A 22028-nucleotide genomic window follows, 5' to 3' on the forward strand; every position below is an offset into this window, starting at 1 on the left:
TACCACAATATAAAGTCATTAAGTTGAATTTATTTCATTTCAGGAAAACCACAATATATAGTCTGTATTTCTCTCATTTGCCAGTACCCAACAAACTTCATAATGAGCCATCATTTGATTGGAAAACAGTATAAAAAGGTTATTTAATGAAAGCAATTAATATTTTAAAACAACACTGATCTGAATGGTGTGAGAGAGCTTATGTGATATCTGTAGAACTCCCGTACTACTTTACGAGCTGTTTTTTGTGCAATCTAATATCAAAATTTATGTGCATTTCTTTTTTAAAGAGAGAGAGAGAGAATTTTTTGATATTTATTTTTTAGTTTTCAGTGGACAAAACATCTTTATTTTTATGTGGTGCTGAGGATCGAACCCAATGCCACGAGCATGCCAGGCGAGCACATTAACCACTTGAGCCACATCCACAGCCCAGTGTGTGTTTCTTAAGCATCAACTGAGCATCAGAAGGCATGGGGCAAAGATTATTTGGAGTTTGTTCCTGGGGAAACATTTTAACAAAAATAATAGTTAAGTACTATGCCTAGATGTCAAAGATCCATAAATAGATAAGACTATTGTCTGTTTCAAGGGGCTCAGAGGGAAAATAAACAGCTAATCAAATAAATCAAGGTTAATGAGATAGGTGCTATAACAGACTGTGAACATGACGTAAAGATAATTCAGAGGAACTTGTGGTTATTACTGGGCACTGTGGGTAGCTCTTTCTATTTTTCTGAAGCATGGAGGTATCATTAAATGACAGACCTCTGAAGAGGACTCAGATTTTTTGAAAGTCACTTTCTTTGCCTACAGAATCCCTTATAGACAAGTTGGGAGCCTTGCCAAAAAGAATATTTCCAAACTTGGACTCCAAAATAACTGTCATTACTTTTTGACTTTTAATTACACTTGAGCAATATTTTTCCTTCCCCTCTTGTTGTTGGACTTCTTCAGTGGACATTTACTGTTAAAACTGATTTATACAAGGAACTTTACCTGACTTGATACTGATTTGATTATAAATTTTCCATTTTGTAGTTCAAGTCTTGGACCAAAGCCTTCATGCAAATAACAGTTAACCTATAACTAAGTAAATTAAGCAGAAGTGCTCAGTCTACCTGCTTCCACGATAATGAAGAGGCTAGGCTAGTCCTGTAGGCAGGGCTCCACAGTAGAGGCAAGGTCTTTTCTGGATCACTGGTTCACTTCCTTTCAAGTTCCAGCTGTGAAAATGGGTCTTTAGATAATATCTGTTAGCATAGGCTTTTGTTATAATTATGTACGATCCATGCTTCAGCCCCTCTTGGAAACACACCTGTGATTTGCTTTTAAAAATTAGATGAACCCACAGATTCAATAAGACCATAGCAGTCATTTGTAATAGGAAAGATTTGATAGAAAAATACATTTTTTAAAAGTACTCTTATGCTCTATTTTGATTATTTAGAATAATTTTTACATGTTAATTCTTGGCTTCATGAAGATTTACAACTGCTTAGAAGGTATATGAACTAATTTTCATAGAAAAGAGTCTTAAATTTCAAAATAATGACATAATTTTAAATACTAGGAAACCAGCTCCTGATTTTGTTTTTTATTTAGGCATACTGTTTTTCAATAAAGTCACCCCAAAGAATGTTTTCCTTTGTGTGATTATTAATAACTAAGAATAATTTATAAAATATACTGACAGTTACTGATAATCACTAAGAAACTATTCTGAAAGTCATAAGCCAATATTCTTGCAAAGCATATAACAGGTGTTCCCACTCCCTGTGTCCTTTGTATACACATTCATTCTGTATTCAAATCACAGAAGCAAGAGGCAGGATAGGGTCTGTTACCTCACTGCTAATTTCCCTAGCAAATAAACCAGCAGCTGCTGGTCCATGAACCAACTTACCACTGAAAACAGGGCATTGTATACATGGGACAGGATGCTTTCATGGAGCGTCTCAGCAGCACAGGTGGGATCTTTCAATGCAAAATATACCTCCTTCTCTTAGGTAAGGCCCTGCATGAATTGTGTTTTAGGTATTTGGAGCTTTGGGGAGGGGGAAGAAGGGGTTCTAGTTTTGTTTTTATTGTGAGCATAAGGTAAATATTTGCTTTAGGCTGTAGATTCTCTGAGATAATTGAAGAGCAGGTCAGAACCTTTTAACAATAATGCACTGTTCCAACAAAGAAGCAGGAACATTTAGGAGAAATGAGTTTCAATAAATAGATTATCATTGTTTTCTTGGAACAACAATTATTGCCAATAGCACTCATTAAGAAAGTTAAGACATTATTAAAATCTAATGAATTTCTTCTTTTTTCAGAGTTTACATATAGGCTCAATCATCTTTTAATGCATTTATTTTGGCAAATGTTCTAATAGGCCATGAAATTGGAATCACTTATGATTAAATTAAAAACAATTTATAGAAGTGTTTTTTAATTAAATATATTGCCTTAAAGATACTTTTACAAACTGTTAATTCTGTTAAATCTGCCTTATTTTAAATGACCTATCTTTTTTATGAAATATGGAAAAAAAGGTGACAAAAGGGAGAAATGTGTTAAAAAGGATGATTTCTCCTAAATGCCTTTAGCTTTTCTCTTTCCCAATGTCTAGTCCTATTGAAATTTTTCTGTATTTTAATGTTTTTCTCATTCTCCTCTTTATCCGAAGTGTTTAAAGGAGTACTTCCCAAACATTCCCACAGTTTTTATCCATTGACATTATTTCACCAGGGGTTCTCTTTTCCCATCTTCCTATTTATAGGTTTTAAAAGACAAATTTGTTTCATGTTTTGTTTACTTTCAATGACAGAAATTCAAAAGAGGTTTTTATTCCTTAATTTTTAAGGACAACTTAGCAACATAAACCATTAGCATTTTCGACCTTTTCAGTTAGTTAGTGCTTTATTTTCATGGGTATATTTTGTTATACTTTTGTAGTAAATGTGGTGATTATTCAAATTTATATCTAATTCTGCACATATCTCATGTACATGAAAAGTACGGTCTTTAAATGTTTTGAAGTGTTTGAGTTTCCCATAGTTGTGATTGTTCCAGTTATTATAGTGTTTATATAATTAAATTCAAGCCTGTAATATATTTTTTATTTTTTGAAAAATTGAATATTACCATAACTTAAGCATTTTTCTTAATTTTGAAAGTATCCTGTATGTCCAACTCATTTTTAATTTTGGAACAATAAGACTGCTGTCATTTTATAAGTGATGTTTTTATAATTGGCCTTGAGAAGAACTTATAGAAAATTCAGCTGAAAAACTTGACTGAAATAAAATTAAGGTGTACCACAGAGAAATTGCATATTCATAGATAACTAAAGTTATTATTATATCTCAAGACTTTCTTTCGTATGTAAATCTACTTTCTCTGTGGATAGCCTGTTTTAATGACAACTGTGAAACCCTTTGTTTTGTGTTTTGGAGTAATGACTTTTTGTTTCTATCTTCTTTTTTTAAAAAAAGTCTTAAAGATTAAAGCCCTATAGAACTTTTATTATCTATTGAAAATAAAGTTTTATAATTTCTATTTTCTATGAAGATGCAAGAATTTATTTTCAGTCAACAAGAGTTCTGTTATGCTTACTAATACCATGCATGGTAATGGGAAAAGAAATGTCAACTATTTTGAGCTGAGGTAGAGGTCACTTTGTGGAGCCTAATGTTTATATTCAATACAGTGAAACTGGTCCAGGGAACTTTTTGTTGCTGAATATAGATAAATTTTACAGTATAATTTAAAGTGTTCCTTAATTCTGTATATTTTTTAAAGATACTCTTTTTATACATTTTAAGATAGTCTGTAAAAGGGAAATTTTTCTATAATTTTGTATAACAGATTGTTAATGATTATCTATGTTTCTGTTGATGTTTTAGATATAAAAAGTTTAAAATTTTTCCCTTTTTAACACACTAATTATGGCTGTATATCTTTTTGCATTTTCTATGTTCTTGAAATACTTCACAATATAACTTTTGTTTCGATTGCAACTATTAACAGATACTAATTTTACAAATTAATGGGACTCTCTGAAATAGCCATACATTGCATATATCATGTTTGGAGCATGTCTGTCTTCCCTACTTCTACTTTTTACCCAATCTTTCTTTTTTATTCTAAGAAATTATCAATGAAGGGGCTTTTGCTGGGCTCAGTGGAGGAGTACTTGCCTAGCGTGCGTGAGGCACTGACTGGTTTGTTCCTTAGCACCACATAAAAATAAACAAATAAAAATAAAGGCATGCTGTCCATACACAACTACCAAAACAACACTTTTAAAAAGGAAATTATCAATGAATCTAATAAATGTTCCCACTTAATTCCAAATATTTGGACTCTAAAAAGGAAGTTAACATTTCTTTAATTTTATATTATGTGCTTTCTTGAAGCTTTTTTTGTTCACACAGAGGATGACTTTATAAAATCAGTAGCTTTAGTCCTTTAAAGTTCTTGAAAACCCCTCAAAATTAAGCTATTTTTTTTCTAAAATTAGTAGATTATTGTGTTTAACAGTAATGAGAAATACATCAATGATGAAAATGTGCCTCCCTAAAATGTGCCTCCCTAATTAGGAAGACCCAATTATCTGTTCATTTCTAAAACTCGAGTACAAGGATTATATCATATCAATAGGTTTATGTCTTTTCTGCAAAATGAAAAGATTTTAGGGAAATGAGATAAGATTCTATTTAAAGAGAAACTCATTCCTTGCTGACATGCTTATAACTTGCTACCTATAATTCATTCCATAAAATCATGTAGGCTATCTGTAAGTAACAACTGTGCTACTCTGTCATACACACGTTTGAAAAAGAAAATGTACATATTTGAATAACATTTTTTCATTTGATTTAGAAGCATTGAATATATCCAGAGATGTGGATGGCAATATATTATTTAAGGTATTATTATATGACACAGCCTCAAAAATAGCCCACAGAACTAGTTTTGCCCCCTAAACAATGATTGTAAATGCTATACAAATGGTTATTTTCTACTAAAGCACTTTCATTTTTCTCTGGGTCTACTATATTTGTACTATATTTACTATTTTATCAAATAAAATTTTTAATCCCCTAACTTTAATCATAAACTCTATAACCAGTGTTTTCATGCTTAGGTTCCAACCACTTTTTGAATAACAATCCAAAAATTGGCAACATTTCTATTCTAGTGATATTATTTCTCCATAGTAGTACAGTGCCTCCCAACTATTTCCAGAATATTAAATAAATTTCAATCAATCCTTTCAACTACAATTTCAAAGAAAGAAGATTTAAAAGGTTTCTTCCCTTTCTGGGAGAGATGAGAGAAAGAGAGAACCTCTACCATGACTTCCCCAAATGACAAGAACAGATTGGCCAAAATTGCATTCGGGCTATCTATATCAACATCTTAGTCTTGCAGTGGTTTCTAGATTGAGCTGTGAAATGTCTTAAATAGACCAATAAGTCAATGACAAAACTGCTCACAGCCAGATGCAACTACCTCATTTTATGTCAGAAGCCACACAGCTTTTCCCAGTGTATTCCCAATGCAATGATGTAGATTCCCATCATTTCTCCGTGATTTCTTGGTAAAAAAATGCAGAATTGTCACTTTATGTAAGAATATTCAGGGATTGGCAACTTAATAAACGGACTACAAATTGAATCTTAATACTTAAAACTTCTTTGGACCCTTCACCATCAAATGTGGTTTGCTCTATACCGAGAATACCTCAAGATGTCAAGAACACAAACACTTAGAGATTTAAGAAAAGAGAGGCTTTGAACATCATCTAATATCGCCTTTCACACGTGAGAAAACAGGTTGAGACTTAAATTGACTTAAGATTACATAACCCACTAATCACTATTTTATCCCACATGTGTGTCCTTTACTATGACCTTATATTTCTGTGAATTTTTAACTTTGTCAAAATCTCCAATATAATAATCTTTCTGAAAGTTTAGAGAAGGTTTCCTGAATATTATTTCAGAGTAACTTACAAGTGATGGATTTAAGACTGGTTGGTGGACATAAGACAAAGGAATCCAAAAATCAGGACTGACCATAAGACCCTTGTAAATATTTTCATATTCATTTAAATAAAAAAGAAGACAGTAACACACTTAGTAGATGCAGTGAAAGTTATACTTTTATATATTAAGTTACCAACAATGGGTACCAAAAAATAGCTCTTGTCAGAAGTTCCCTATCTCTAATTCTGATAAAAGTATTTAAAAGTATCTTGTTTATGCTGAGAAAACATACACTAAGAAGAATCTTTTTCTGTTCTTGTCTTCTATCCAAATAGTCAATAGCTTTCCAAATCTGTGACTTTAAAGAATTCACCCCCTCTCTTCTGCTTCATGTATCTTAGACAGCATTAGTTTTAAGACATAGATTTACTCTCCCTCTTTCTTTTTCTCTTTTTCCCTCCAGAGACCACTAGTCCTTTTCTGCAATCCACTTTTTCTACTCTTTAGATTTTCCAGCACCCAGTTTCTTGTTTGGCTAATTACTCAAATTAGGAAAAACTCCAAATTTAACATTCTTTCATTTGCCAGAATAGGATGCAGAAGCACATCCTCATACCTCTATCATGCCTTTGATATGAACCAAATGACTAAATTGAACATGCAAAGTCTATTATTTTAAAAGTCATAATTACAAATCCATAGAGAAGCCAAGGATACTGTAAGTCTTTATGTTCCCCTTATTGTTTTATACATTCCAGTTCATTCAGTCACTTTCAGTTGAGTGTTTAGGGGTCTGTTCTCCCTCTAGCCTTCTCATTCCTTCCTCTTCATGCTTTCTTCTGAATTCTTTGCTTTAACATCCTGCCTATCCCAAAGTCTCATTCTGTACTAATAACTCACCAGATGCCTAAACCATAGGAACTGCTCATGCCTCTACCCTAGGAAGGAAGAAAATAAATATATCCTTGGTAGATTCCTCAAGGGTAGGCCTAAATGATTACTTTCTCCGAATAAATCATTGCAAGAGATAAACAGACCTTTTTTACCTTTCCTATCTTCATGTCAGTGGCCTACCATAACATGACTTAGATGAAGTCACCCACCCCCTAGTAACACTGAAGCTTCCTAGTAACAATTCTGAAGAGGAACAGCAGCCAAGAGAATACATATTTTGTATATATGAAAACTGAAAGTGTAAAATCCCCATATTTGTGCTTAATTACTATCTCTTCTCATCAGCTCAAGGATTTTATTCAACCTTCACTCATCTCCATTCTCCTTCATCAACATTTCCCTTTCAAATGGATCTTTCTCAGTAGGTAAAAACTTGATTTCACATTTTACATTCCTGCCCAACTCCCATCCTATTTTTCTGATCCTGCAGAAAAACTCTGCAAAAGTGTTTATACTCACTGTCTCCAATTTCTGTTCCATTCTCTCTTTTTTTTCTCTCACTGTCCAAAATATTCCACATTTAAACTCACCACTTTCTCTCTCCATTTCTAACATTCCTGGGATGGAGGAATTATAGTGCCTCCTTTGAAAATGAAGATCTTGAAGCAAAAAGCTTTGAATTAGAGTTCCAGAAACGTTTTAGCCTAGGTTAAGGAGGATTCTCCTTTGCAAATACATAAAAAAATGTTAAATAAAATAAAACAATATGTCATGGTTGAGTATAAGATAGGGATACCTCCAGGTGCCAGAAAATAGGAAAAAAATGCAAACTTAAGATACATCTGCAAGTGCATGGGTTCAAACAACCCAGACACTGCCCAAGACTATGCACTGGGCCTCCATGCCCCAGAGTCATCTAGGTCTCTCATTCTCTCTTAAATTCCCTTCGACCAGGTTTTCATGTCCAATTATATCCATTCTACCTGGCCTTTTACATGTCTAATGGGTATCTCAAAATGAACATGTCCAAAACTAACTTCTGATCTTCCCCCAAAACCTTTTCTCCTCAGGGATTATCAATTGCAACTCCTTTTTTCCATTTGGCCTAACTCAAGAACATGGCAGTCATGCTTGATTCCTCTTTGTTTCTTATATCTCATCCCAAGTGTGTCAGCAAATCCTTTAGTTCCACCAGCCTTCTTGCATATCATTCATTAGCACCTTAGTCCACACCATCATCTCTTGTCTGTTTTATTGAAGTCACCTCCAAAGTGGTTCTCTGTTCCTGCTCTTCTCTCTAGTCCAGTCTATTCTCACAGCAACAAGTCTAATAAAACACAAGAAAAAATAATACCCCTTCTCTGTTGGCAAGACTCCAGTTGTTGGGCTGGGGATGTGGCTCAAGCTGTAGAGCGCTCGCATGGCATGCCTGTGGCCCGGGTTCGATCCTCAGCACCACATACCAACAAAGATGTTGTGTCCGCCGAGAACTAAAAAAAAATAAATATTAAAAATTCTCTCTCTCTCTCTCTCTCTCTCTCTCTCTCTCTCTCTCTCTCTCTCTCTCTCTCTTCTCTCACTCTCTCTTTAAAAAAAAAAAAAAAGACTCCAGTTGCATTCCCAATATCACTCAGAATCATATTGCCCAGGTCTTTCCCATGATTGTAAGGTCCTTCCCAATCTGTTCTGGCCAACTCACTGAACTCATATCTTACTACTCTCTTCCTCCTCCACTTTGTTCCATCTGTGCCTTCCCCTTGCTGTTCCTCAAACACATCAGCTAGATTCCTCTCCTGGGCAAGAATGACTGGTCATGATTTATTGTGGTTTAATACCACTTTCCTTTGGGTTATTTCATTTAACAAGGCTTTGGCTAAAGGGGAAAACTTCTAAAAATAGAATATTAAGCCATTTCAGAAGGTTTTGGGGAAAATTCTTAGAATGAAATAAACCTTGCTCCCTCCCCCATATTTCTGAAATTATATAGTTTGATCAGGATATGATATGGCACAGACATTAATATAGTCATAATTTCAAATGTTTTAATGGTTTCATTGGACTTTAGAACTAACAATCTTTCCCACTTCTCCTTTTCCCATTATTCTTTAACGGTTATAGATAATTACTTCTGCTTTTCTTTTTTTTTCTTGCCTTTAAAGAAGTCATGCATTCAGCATAGATTTTGGGTGGAGCTTTTTTAATGCATAAGGTTTTGAGACAAATATTTACCTCTACCTGAAACCGGTACTAGAATGGTCAGTACTAAGAAGCCTCTCTTCTTTGAAAAGGATTATCATTTGATCAAATTCTCTCTGCGATTATTCCTTTGGATTATGAAATGTGGCTCAGGGTCTTCACAGCTTTCTTTGTCTTTGTAGCAATGGATTGTTCGGGGTTGAAGGTGATGGTGCCATCACAGACTGTCCATGGCATCAGGGGTCAAGCCCTCTACCTTCCTGTGCACTATGGCTTCCACACTCCAGCATCGGACATCCAGATCATATGGCTGTTTGAGAGGCCCCACACAATGCCCAAATACTTGCTGGGCTCTGTGAATAAGTCTGTGGTTCCCGACTTGGAATACCAACACAAGTTTACTATGATGCCACCCAATGCATCTCTGCTTATCAACCCACTGCAGTTCACCGATGAAGGCAATTACATTGTGAAGGTCAATATTCAGGGAAATGGAACTCTATCCTCAAGTCAGAAGATACAAGTCACTGTAGATGGTGAGTCCACTATGACTGTATATAGCAAGCTGGTAGAGAGTTAGCAGAGGTTCAGGACTCTAAAGTTCCTAGACTCTGAAATTTTGGGCAAATTAACTCTCAAAGCCTCTATGTCTCATGACACTAATGATATTATCAACTTCATGAGGCTTTCTGAAGATTAGATCAGACATTTATGTAAGGGATATGCACAATGCCCAGCAAAAAATAATCAAGCAATAAGTATAACTTGTCATTAGTTCCCCTGGAAACTGCAAAAATTAAGTTGCTAATATAATGAGATGAAAAATAAATTAAATCTCAGTAGTATTTTTATTTGTGTCACATGAAGTTTTTAATTTGATACACTGTTTTTGGGAGAATGAGCTCAATAACTACACTTAAGGACAATAGAGTTTCTGGAAATGTTCTCAGAGGAGGAGTGGAGTTAGCTAACTTTTAGATATGTTTTTCTTATTAAGATAACTAGGTGGCATACCTTAAATGTATTGCGTCCAAAGCCCAACTTCTGATTTTTCTCTCTAGAGCTGTTTATTTGATATTTCTCATCTTAGTAAATATCCATTCCATTCTATCAGGCTAAAACCTTGCAGTGATCATTGACCCTGTCTTTCCATACAACCCACACCCAGTCCACAAGAAAACCCTTTCAGCATTACCTTCAAAATATAGACAGAGTACAGCTACTTACCTCCCCCATCAGACTCCCCCCTCAACCACCAGCTATAGCCTGGATTATTCTAGTAGCATGCCACTCTGCTCCTGCCTCTTGCAATTTAAAACTCCTCCAACAGCTTTCTCACCCACTTGAAATAAAACCAAAGTGCTAACAAAGACTTCAAGGCCCTACATCCTCACACCTATCTGACACCATTTCCACCTCTGTCCTGGCCTTGCTGACCTCCTTGCTCCTCCTTGAACAGGCCAGACACACATTTCAGGGTCTTTTTACTTGCTGTTCACTCTACCTAGATGGCTTTTCTCCAAGGTATTTCCCCTATTTCCTTAGGTCTCAACTCAAATATCACACTATCTCTTAAATCTTTCTTAACCAACTTATATAAAATATAATCTTACTTCTTCAAACACACACACACACACACACACACACACACAAACGCACACACACATACCAGTGTCATTATGTTTATTGTTTATCTTCCCTAACTAAAATTTATGGTCCATAGGAATTTTGCTGCTTTCTCTTTACTGCCTAAAACCTTGCTGGCTGCTGGGTGCAGTGGCTCATGTCTGTAATCCCTAGCAGCTGGGGAGGCTGAGACAGGAGGATCGTGAGTTCAAAGCCATCCTCAGCAAAAAGTGAGGTGCTAAGCAACTCAGTGAGACCCTGTCTCTAAATAAAATACAAAATAGGGCTGGGGAGGTGGCTCAGGGGGTCGAGTGTCCTTGAGTTTCATCCCTGGTCCCCCACCCCCCCCCCCCCGCAAAAAAAACCTTGCTGGCCATTAATAGACTCAGAAACCACCTGTTGAGTGGTTGTATGTTAAGTGGACTATTGAAGAGAAAGGGAGGCTGAAGGGGAGCTAAGATAAAGGATGTGGAATCAGATGCCTGAAGGGCGACTTTAGGGAAAGAAAAGAAATATAGGAATTTTTGTGAAGTTTTCTTGTCTCTCCAAAAACTTAATAGGGAAGTTGGACCTGATAAGGGAAATGCAACCCGTAAAGGCTTCTTTGGCTTTTAGGACCTGAGCAAAAATTCTTCTCAGAAGGAAAACTTCCACATCTGAGTAACACTGTTCTAGGCTCACAGTACTGATGACTATTCTAATGACTGGTTCTCCTCATAAAAGAGTGTTCACATGTTATCTTTTTATACCATACCATATATGTTTCTACATAAAGATGCACTTTAAATATAAGTTTTTTAACCTAATAAATATATATAGTTCAATTTTTTAAAATCATGATATTATAAACAAAATATTATTCTAAATCCTTTCCTCTTGCTAGCAAAGATAAAGGATTGATTAAATGGACAAGCCAGTTGCTAAAACTCACCTTGAAAATTGATGGAAATTTCAGAAGTACTCAGCTCCCCGCTACAAGTTGCTTACAACTTCATTCCTCCTTTTATTTCATTTCTTTCTATCTTCCCTGGGCTGGAGAATTGGGTCTGATGCACATTTTCCATTGTAAGAAAATGTAAACATGATTCAAGATAGATTTGCCGGAGGAGGATGCATCAACCTCAACTGAACCCTTGATAGGAAATCCAAGTCTCAGTATTGGTGCAAATTATCAGTCACTCATATGCCATCTTATTCTCTCTGTATTCTGTAAGCATACACAGGAGATTATTAAATGCATTTCTCTCCAAAATACAGGAGAGAAATATTGCTAGACTTAAAGCCCTCTTATTTTTACCACTGAATGCCAGGTAACTCTGGGCAAGTCACTGTTTTTATCAAATCAAAATCAAGAACCTCAGAGATTGGTGAAGGTTGCTGAAAATGGTTGTGAATACATATATCATTTCCACCCTCTACCCATCAACTTCAGAGTGGAAATTCAGAAGGAAATATTATGCATTATTGGAAATGTATTCATTTGATAAATATTAAGTACCCACTATCTGTCAAACTTGGAATATAAAACTATTTTCCTGTAACTCAACTTCCCAACAAAAATTTCTATTGAATTTGTTTTTTTATAGCTCTTAATTTAGTACAGTCCCAACAATACATTTTAATCTGTTATCAGATTGAATCAATGTTGAAATGTAGGTGTTGGTTTGTTAAAATAACTAACATTATGTTGCAACACAAATGTAAAACAATTAAAACATATACTGGGTTCTTTTATATAGAAGAGGAAACTGTGCCTATTGAGTCTCTAACACTTTCCTTTGATTCTTTAACATTATACTATATGTAAACTGTTTACTTTGCTGATAGTGGTTGGAAATTTGGGTTCACCACAATCACTCCAACCAGCTGCTCTTGGTACTTTAGGACAAGTCAAGAAAGGGAAATAAGCATATACATTTTGCCTGGGAAATTATACCTTTGTGGTGTTGGGGAAAGCACAGTGAACAGGAAATAAGGAAGTTGGGGTTTTTGACTACTAGCTACATTATCTATACAGCAAATGGCTTCATTATACAATATTTGAAGAGTAAGTTCTAAAATTTGGTTCTATGAATAAAATTATTATATTTTATTAGTTTGCATTTCCCATGACTTTTTAACTCTTCTTTAATTATTGCCTGTCTACATTTACAAAATATAAAACGTTGGAATAATCTCTCCAGGATTTAATATTTGAAAAACCACAGAGAATTTTATTGTATTTTCATGGATAGCATAAATAATTTCTCTCTCTTGATTTTGCAGATCCTGTCACAAAACCAGTGGTCTGGACTCACCCTTCCTCTGGGGCTGTGGAGTATGTGGGGAACATAACCCTGGTGTGCCAGGTGGAAGGGGGCACCCGATTGGCTTACCAGTGGTTAAAGAATGGGAAGCCTGTCTGCACCAGTTCCACTTATTCCTTTTCTCCTCAAAACAACACACTTCATATTTCCCCAGTGACTAAGGAAGACATTGGGAATTACAGTTGCCTGGTGAAGAACCCTGTCAGTGAGATGGAAAGTAACATCATTATGCCCACCATCTATTGTAAGTTGCTTGTTTGTTTATATTTCTCAAAAGATATTCCCACAGAATATCACACCAGATATCATTTGGTATTTTATCATTATTGTAGTTCAGGATTATTTATAGTCATATCTCCTAGGCATTGTCTTGTCATAAAATTTATCTGCTAACACAATCCTATTTCTTGAAGACCAAGTTGAAATACTGGCCAGAGCCACTCAAGATATAATTTTGAATTCAGTACATTGTGTGGCCTCATTTGCAGTGGAAAGTAAGAATTTGATTTCAAGATCCCAGAATCATGTAGAGGTACTAATTTGTTCATCCCCAAAGGAAGAGTCGGTGAGGTTGGGAGAGAAATTTGCTCTGTAAACCTCCACCCTCCACCCAAGGGGAAAAAAAAAAGCATTCTAGGTTATGCACGGAGAGCACACCCCAGGGCATTGTTGTTCTTTCTGCGCATTTCTCAGCTGTTTTTAGAAGAAGGTGCAGGGAAGATTCTAGAAGGTGCAGGAAGATTCTAGATTCTACTTAATTATTCTGTCAAAAATAATTCACGTTCCCAAGGAATCAACAGTTATTTCTGGATTTCAATTTTTTGTGGTCTTTTTTTCCCTACATGAGTTTAAACTCATGTGCACAGTTAAGTTTATCAAACCCTTCAGCTCATGTCATATTACTATCACGAACCCAAGCACTTTCTTTATTGCATTATTTCCCCAGTCCTTTCCACTTCATAGCACTACCTCTAATATGTTTACTAATGCTATTCTAATTTCAGTTTAGTAGTTTCTAAACCTCTATACTAGTGACATTTTGGGCTGGATTACTCTTTGTAATGGGGACTATCTTGTGCAATACAGTGTTTGGCATCTTCCTTGGCCTCTACCCACTGCACACCAGTAGCAACCCTCTCCAGTTGTAACAACTAAAAATGTCCCTGGACATTGTCATATGTCTCCTGGGGGACAAAATGAGAACCAATGACCTGTAACATCAGGAAGTCTTTTTATCCGCTGCCATGTAATTTAGAGCATGGCTGCCATCACAACTTATCAAGAAAAGTAGCAGGACACTTGTTACCTCTGTGGCATGAGGGTGGAGGTTTCAGCTGGTTGTATAATAAGATGAGAATTATGACACATACATACACACATACACATACACACATTTGTATATATACACACATATATATATACACATATGTTATATGTGTGCATATAAGTATATGTTTGTGCATGTATATATGTATATATGTATAGTCACTCATCAAATATATACTCATAATACTGAAAGAGGCACTAAAGCTTTGCACTTAGGTGCTTAGTAATCAGAAAGATTGAAGTGGGAAGTGCATTCAGTCATTACCTGTGTGACCTTAAGTAAATCCCTTGATCTTTCTGAACAGTTATTGTGAGTATTGAAACTGATACTATATGAAAAGTTCTTAGAACTCTGAATGACTTGTACTGTATAAGAGCCATCATAACCACAATAATATCAACCCATTGGAATTCAGAGGATGGAAATATTGCTTCTGTCTGGGGAGAAGGCTTCTTGCAGAAAGTGACATTTCAGGGGACTTAGAAAAATAGGTATGATTGGGGGCAAGTGGCAATGTCTTAGGAAATGATTACAGGCAATGGGGACAGAAGGAACCCAGGCATAAAGCCAAAGTAAAAGTACCTTAAAATCTATGGAAACAAGTCACAATTTATATTGTGATTATGACATTACTTTTATAGCTGAATTCTTAGCTGTATTTTAATGATGGTTTTACTTAATCTTACATTCTTATATCATTGTGAAAATATTCCATCTACATTAAAATATAGGCAGTTCAATAGATTCACAATGAAACTACACGCTGTGCCTATTTTATGAGACTAGCATTGAATTGGAGCAAAAAGTTCAAAGTTGGTGCAGTTTATTTATGTGCATATTCTTGGCAATTATTCTGAAAGAATTAAAACTTTAACTCAACTTCAAATAACACAGACTTTGGTATTTCATTTATTTAAACATAGTGAAAAGAAAATATGAACATACTACTCAAATCAAAATCTAGGACCATGTGGACACATCCTTATGCTGTTCTTATTATTTAGTCTAAATGGTTGACGTTAATATACAAAAGGAACAAATGCCGGCCAGACATCATATACTGAATATTAATCCCAAAGAACTACCTTTTAATGTTGTAGGAAAGAATAGGAAATGAGATTGTGTCAGAACTCATTCCTGGTTTTCACTGCATTATGTTTTCCTTGACTCTCCTCCACTCATAAGCACCCCAAACCCAAGTAATAATTTCACATTATTTACCTTTATATCTGTAGGGCAACACTTGACACAGATTAAGAACTCAATAAAGTTTCTTGAAGTTGACTAAAATGGAATACATTATTTTTGTTCATACCCTTTCAGATTCCAGTGATACTTGATGATACTGTGGAAAGGTTAGATTCCTATTATAAGGTGACAGTTTCTTCATTATAGTGCTTCAGCCCTTTGTTTTTCTGACCTTTAGCAACGTTCTTCAATAATCTTGTAAATGTCACATTCTAATATTTCTTCATAGAGGTCCACATCATAATTTAGCACAAATCATCTATTCTGTTTTCTAAAAGCACTTTTTCCATGACAGTTTTTTTTCATGAAAGCAAGAATCATTTTTTTATTTTGTCAGGAAAAACTATAACAAAATATAGCAAAATTGATCATATATTTATGAGGTTATGATGTCATAATTTAGTATTGGCCTTGATGGAATACAATATCAAGTTGATAATTCAGACAAATATCTACATGCAGTTCACAAGATGTATATGCTTTTAGCTGCAGCTAATAACCTACTAACCACTATATTCTGTGTGCAACATATGGTATTGCTGCAGGGGGGTACTCCAAGTGATAAAATTAAAGGAAAAAAAGGGGTCATTCATGGTAAATACTTACCATCTGCTCCCAAGCAGGGTGGCAAGCAGCATCATGACAGAATTTTCAGTACTGTTCCCACCCAGCCATAAATTGTTAAAGAGAACAGATGACATGTGACTTTACAAGTCATTTAGTAAACAGTCATTCCTGAGGCTATGGGTTCATTTCCATTGGGAAGCTTCTGCTGAAAGCAAAAAAGTGAACCATAATCCAAAGTCAAAATGGAATTATCCTTCTGCTTTCATCTTTAGTATCAGAAACCCTTGTTGAATCATTCCAAACATCTCCAACTAGATATCCATTCCCTTGAATAATGTGCTAGGCTCTGCCTCAAAGTAGAGGGATACTCAGCCTGAAGTGCTACTGATAAAGAAAATGAAAATGCATTTTAAGCAGTATGTTCGGGGTAAGATATAGTTAGGGGGGTGTGTGTATGTGTGTGAAGAAAGACTTGATCATACACTGAAATGTGGATATTGGTTCTCTGAGCAATAAAATTATAAATGACTTTTTTTCACATTGAGCTTCTTTGAATTTTAGGATTTTTAAAGGATTTTAAGAAGCAAGGGATTTAAATGCTTCAAGGTGTTAGGTTCCAAGTAATGGAAGAGATGCTTAGAGGCTGGTGTGGAAGGGAGTTTGAGGGATTTGAGGCCAACTCTGAAAAGCCAGATATAGCATATAAGTAAGACAAAAAGGAAAGATGAGGCCAGTCATGAAACCCAACAAGTGAGGAAGTAGCAAAATTGAAATAAAAATAAGAGAAGATAAACTAAGATGAGAAGATAAACTAAGATTTCTTTCTTTGTAAGCATTTTTATTTTAAGCTAGAGTGATTTTTAAAATTAGCTCAATGATCTTATTTACTTATGACTTATTTACTTATTACTACCTCTGGTTCGCAGTGACTTTGGGACACACCCTCTAATATTAAAGAATTACTGCTTGTGAAAGCACTTCATTCTGTTGCAAGGTCTTAAGGTGATTTCAAATGAGGAGGTTCCAAAAAAGTTTTGAGTAATGTTAGCACATTTTGAAAGAAGTAATATTGGTTTTTATGTGTGTTCAATTATGAGGCAATTTGTTTTTATAGCCACATTCTGTAAACTCCCAAAACCAGTGGGAAGACAAGAGACCTAAATTGAATGACTATACATTTTTGATTACATTATTCTCATTTACATAGACTTGAGTCTTGCTCTTCCCAGTCACTGTGGATTCCTCCCATTTGTTTCCTTCTGTGTGAACACTGGTTGGAGGCCTTTGCTTTCCTAATGTTCTATCAATGCTGACAACCAGAAGGGGCACTACTGCTGCACAGAGCTGGAGATGCAGCCTCCAGAACCATGTCTTCAACATCTCGATTCACTCACAGTGCCTAGAACAGTGTCATGCACACAGTAACATCTCAATAGCAACTTTGATTGAGTAAAAGCAAATTTTCATTTCCATTAAACTACTACTATTTAGTGCAGTTCTGAATAAGAGGGTTTCACTTCACAGTACATTGTTCTAAATCCCTGATCACAATGGTTTCACCTGAGATTTCATCAGAGACTAAAACAGGAAAACAGTGTGACAAGGTGCTAATGCATTCACAGGGAACATATGTTCCTCCTCATTTTAATCCTCTACCTCAAGTTCCTGATTGCTTTAAATTTCAAAATACAGTCAGTACTCCATATCTGTAGATTCAGCATTAACAGATTTAACCAACCTCAGGTAGAAAACATTTGGAAAATTACTGCTTATATGCAGTATGTGTACATACTTTTTCATGTCTTATTCCCTAAACAATAAGTCATAACAATTACTTACATAGCATTTACGTTGTTTTCAGTCATCTAGAAATGCTTTTAAATATTCAGGAAGACGTATGGAGATTATATGCAAATGCTACACCATTTTATGTAAGGGACTTGAGCATCTGCAGTTTCGGGTACCCTCAAAGTGTTCTGGAGCCAATCAACCCAAATACCAAGGGGTGATTAAACTAGTTTCTTGGTTTGCTTTCTGAAAGTACGATTACCTCATCTTGACATATTAATGTAAATCTGTGGGTTTCTTCACTTTTTCTCTATGTCATTAGAAAGGAAAAATGTTTAAGGGTATGTTCCCTAGCTAAATATAAACCCTTGTTTTGAATCATTAGATTCTGTTGTACCTTTGCAAATTGTTTATCAAAAGGTAGGTCGGTCAGAAAATACTGACATAATGAAGAGCCACTCTGGAAATCTGCAAACTTGAGATTGGCTTGTCATATTTAAAATAGCTCTAGCACAGTATGAACCATGGTGTTGGAAAGGTAGAAAGAACGGTGGCAACAAGTTAATCCAGTTTTTTATATTAAAAGATGAGAAAAGCCATGACCCCAAAAGTTTCATTAATTTCTAAAGAACACTTAACTAATGGTTGACAAAACTGATGACCCTACTAAGTAAGGTCTAGTCACATTATATTATTGCACATGTTCTGAAATGAGTGTTAAGACTTTTTCAAAACAAAATCAGAACCAAAAAAAAGGATTAAAAATTATTTCTGTCTCTTATATACTAAATATATTATCTATACATATCACTCAAATAAATATTTGTTGATTGAATATTTCACTAATTACAGTTAATATATAATTAAACAATAATTTATTATAGAAGTAATAGTATAGGCAGACAACAAGAAAATATTCTGATAAATTTATATCTCTTCTACTTTATTTCCTTTTAGTGGATTAATATGAATGATTAAATGCATATATTTTAAAAGAGTCCCAGTTCTGCTATTTAAAAACTATGTGATCATGTAAAAATAATTTTTAAATATTATAATGGGAATAATAACATCTATCAGATATGGTTTCTTTAAAGATTAAATGTGGTTATACATGTAAGATTTTAAAGTGCTTTCACGTAGCAAACGTCCAAAAAATAGCAGCTACCATCCACTGAAAAGTTAGTACAATACTGTCTAAAATGTGAAAGTTTTTACAATATAAGCCAGGGCTTAAGACTAGATGAGAAAATTTTGTAGCTGGGGAATATTTTAATCTCTCTTTTTATTCTCTGAAAAAAAAAAGCATGTGTCTTCATCTGCTGGGACCTGATACCATGGGAATGGCAAAATACTATAAAAGCCTTGGACTGTGTGGGAAAACACCAGGGTACATCCATGATTAAGTAGTTTAATGATGATCAATTAATATTTGTTAATGACAGTAAAGATATATATATATATATATATATATATATACTTCCAAGTGGAATCATTCATATATATATATATATATATATATATATATATATATATTTCCAAGTGGAATCTTAAGGTTAGCTTAGGGGTAGGAATTTTAAAGATTCTTTAACTGTTTTAATATTATGAAAAAATGAAACACTCCTATATCTATTTGCACAAATCTCTGTTCCTTGTGAAACTATGCCTTCAGTAAATATTTGCATGACCTATCCTCACACTGAGAAGAAAAATAGATGATTTTCAAGTATGGTTGTCAAAGAAAAAAATAATGGACATCGTATGCTGTAAAAATATTTTCAAGTACAATTACTATTTCAAAAATATTGAGTTTTCCAACAAGAATGTGTCTTTATCAATACAATACTGAAAAACTTAATGTCACAATAATAATGATAGTGTCTGTAAAGCTAAACTTCAGGTTTTCACTATTACAAATAAATTCATTGGGAATCTAAACAAGGACCTGTTTGCCCAAGTCTCATGTGAAGACTTGCAAAGAAAGTAAAATACTGCTAAGCTCTCCCAAGCCCCCAAAGTATGTTGCAAATATTTATGTTACCCCTCTATTTCTTTTTTGTACTGATGCAGATGGACCTTATGGACTTCAAGTTAATTCTGATAAAGGGCTAAAAGTAGGGGAAGTGTTTACTGTGGATCTTGGAGAAGCCATTCTATTTGATTGTTCTGCTGATTCTTATCCCCCCAACACCTACTCCTGGATTCGGAGGACTGACAATACAACATATGTCATTAAGTATGGGCCTCACTTGGAAGTTGCATCTGAGAAAGTAGCCCAGAAGACAACTGACTATGTATGCTGTGCTTACAACAACATAACTGGAAGGCGAGATGAAACTCGTTTCACAGTCATCATCACTTCCACAGGTAAGTGTAACTTAAAAGGAAAGTACCTCATAAAATACAAATGCATTGCCTTCCCTTGTCTAATATCTAGGTAGAAGAAATAAACTTTGTGGAATTGTTCATATACTTTAAAAAACATGTCTTTCCAATGTTAACTGATTTCTATGACTCTAAGAAAGAAAACCCAAAACAAAATGAAGGGAAATTCTGTTGCAGAATTTAAAGGGCTATGAAGAAAAAGGAAATTCAATAAATTACTTCTAAACATGCACAATTAATTTCCTAATTTTACAAATATGAATGCAAGAGAAGTAGGCTGCTAATTTAAAGGGTTTATATCTATTGTTACATTAGGTCAGATAAATACATCACTGTACATTAGAATTCTGATTTTTCTATTTGACTATTCTTCGTATTGTTAATGATAGGTTCCACTTCTCATCCTTTAAATATGTGAAATCTAGGGACATTCTCAATGATACATGCAACTCCTTGAAAATTACAAAAATTTTTAAGTCTGTATAATTAAGTATTTTTTACAAATCAATTTATTTTTAGAAATGTTATGGACCTATAAAAGTTTAAAAATCACTGCCTAAAATATGGATGTCCACTAAAATTTCCATCTTTCCATTTCATTTCCTGTGTGGCTTCACTCATTCTCATGGTTTCGTATAACACTGGCACATCCCAAACCTTTATCTTCAAAGCTCTAAAACTGTATACCCAGCTGCCTTCTGGATCTTCCTGCTTGAAAATACCAGAGGCAGCATGTAAGTCCAACATATCAAACTAAACCACCTTTTCCCTTGCCAAATTACTATCCGAATTCTCTTTCAAAATGAATATTCCTATGATTTACCAACCGAGGATGAAAAGCTAAATATTATCTCAGTCTCTTTTCTCTTGTTTATCGCCCTACCCGCAATTCTATGACCAAATGCTTTCCATTCTCCTTTTTTTCCCCTCTCCGGTCCATGCTCTTATTTCCTTCCTTCTTCTTTCTTGTTTCTTTTTTCTCATCTTGCCTTCCCTCCCCCTCCTCCTTTCCTTCCAAACCTCTTCCTTCTCTCCTTTTTCTCCGCCTTTTTCTTTTCTCTCTTCTATTTCTATTTCTGCTATTATCAATTTCTTCCTATATTCCTCTTAGCATATTGGAAAAAAAAGATTCCACTTGGGGAAAACCTAAGGGAAAGTTTGAACAGGAGGCAGAGGTTAAGGTGCATATGATTAGTGAAAGAACAGGTTCACAAAAAGTAACACCCATTAATATTTTTCCACTGATGCTCTCTTTTTTCATCTTTATGGCCCTTGTGACTATAATAGGACCCATAATAAAGAGAATTTCTATATGTTTTTTTGAATATATGCAGTAAGAACATAATCCTCATAATTCTTATGCTAAAATTTTCAATATATGGCTCTTGGGCCATATAAATCAAAATCACCTGGGGAGATTGCTAAAAATTTAATTTCATTAAGACACCTCAGACCTACTGGATCAGGGTCTTGTGGATAGGATCTGGGAATCTAAATATTTGGCAAGCTCAACTTTGAGCTCAAATATCACTTGTTTAAGATGTTTTCTCCTTTGTAGAATTTTGAGTTTATTAAAAAAAACCTCTTAAAAGCTGAGTGTGGTAGCACACACCTATAGTACTAGCTATTTGTGAAGCTGAGGAAAGAGGATTCCTTGAACCCCACAAGTCTGATTCAATCTGAGTAACATAGCTAGGGAGACACCAG

The 22028-nt window shown here is 34.8% G+C and overlaps 1 protein-coding gene across 7 annotated transcripts in view; it reads left to right on the plus strand.

Moving 5' to 3' along the window:
* Hepacam2 (HEPACAM family member 2) overlaps positions 1–22028 on the plus strand; it is a 41906-nt gene that overhangs the window by 3280 nt on the left and 16598 nt on the right. For 2 of the 7 annotated variants that reach the window (XR_013435300.1, XM_040291508.2), the window contains exons 1-4: positions 1803–2009; positions 9257–9610; positions 12966–13250; positions 20007–20303. Coding sequence is in view for 6 of the 7 variants with exons in the window: in XM_040291508.2 (XP_040147442.1) it covers positions 1931–2009; positions 9257–9610; positions 12966–13250; positions 20007–20303 (1015 nt within the window). In the remaining variant the exon portion in view is untranslated. Of the gene's footprint in view, positions 1–1802; positions 2010–9216; positions 9611–12965; positions 13251–20006; positions 20304–22028 lie in introns of those variants that run through there. The other 5 variants (XM_078040416.1, XM_078040415.1, XM_021720386.3 and 2 more) reach the window with 5 other exon arrangements.

The sequence above is a fragment of the Ictidomys tridecemlineatus genome, chromosome 2 (assembly GCF_052094955.1).
Source record: "Ictidomys tridecemlineatus isolate mIctTri1 chromosome 2, mIctTri1.hap1, whole genome shotgun sequence".
NCBI classification, from domain to species: domain Eukaryota; kingdom Metazoa; phylum Chordata; class Mammalia; order Rodentia; family Sciuridae; genus Ictidomys; species Ictidomys tridecemlineatus.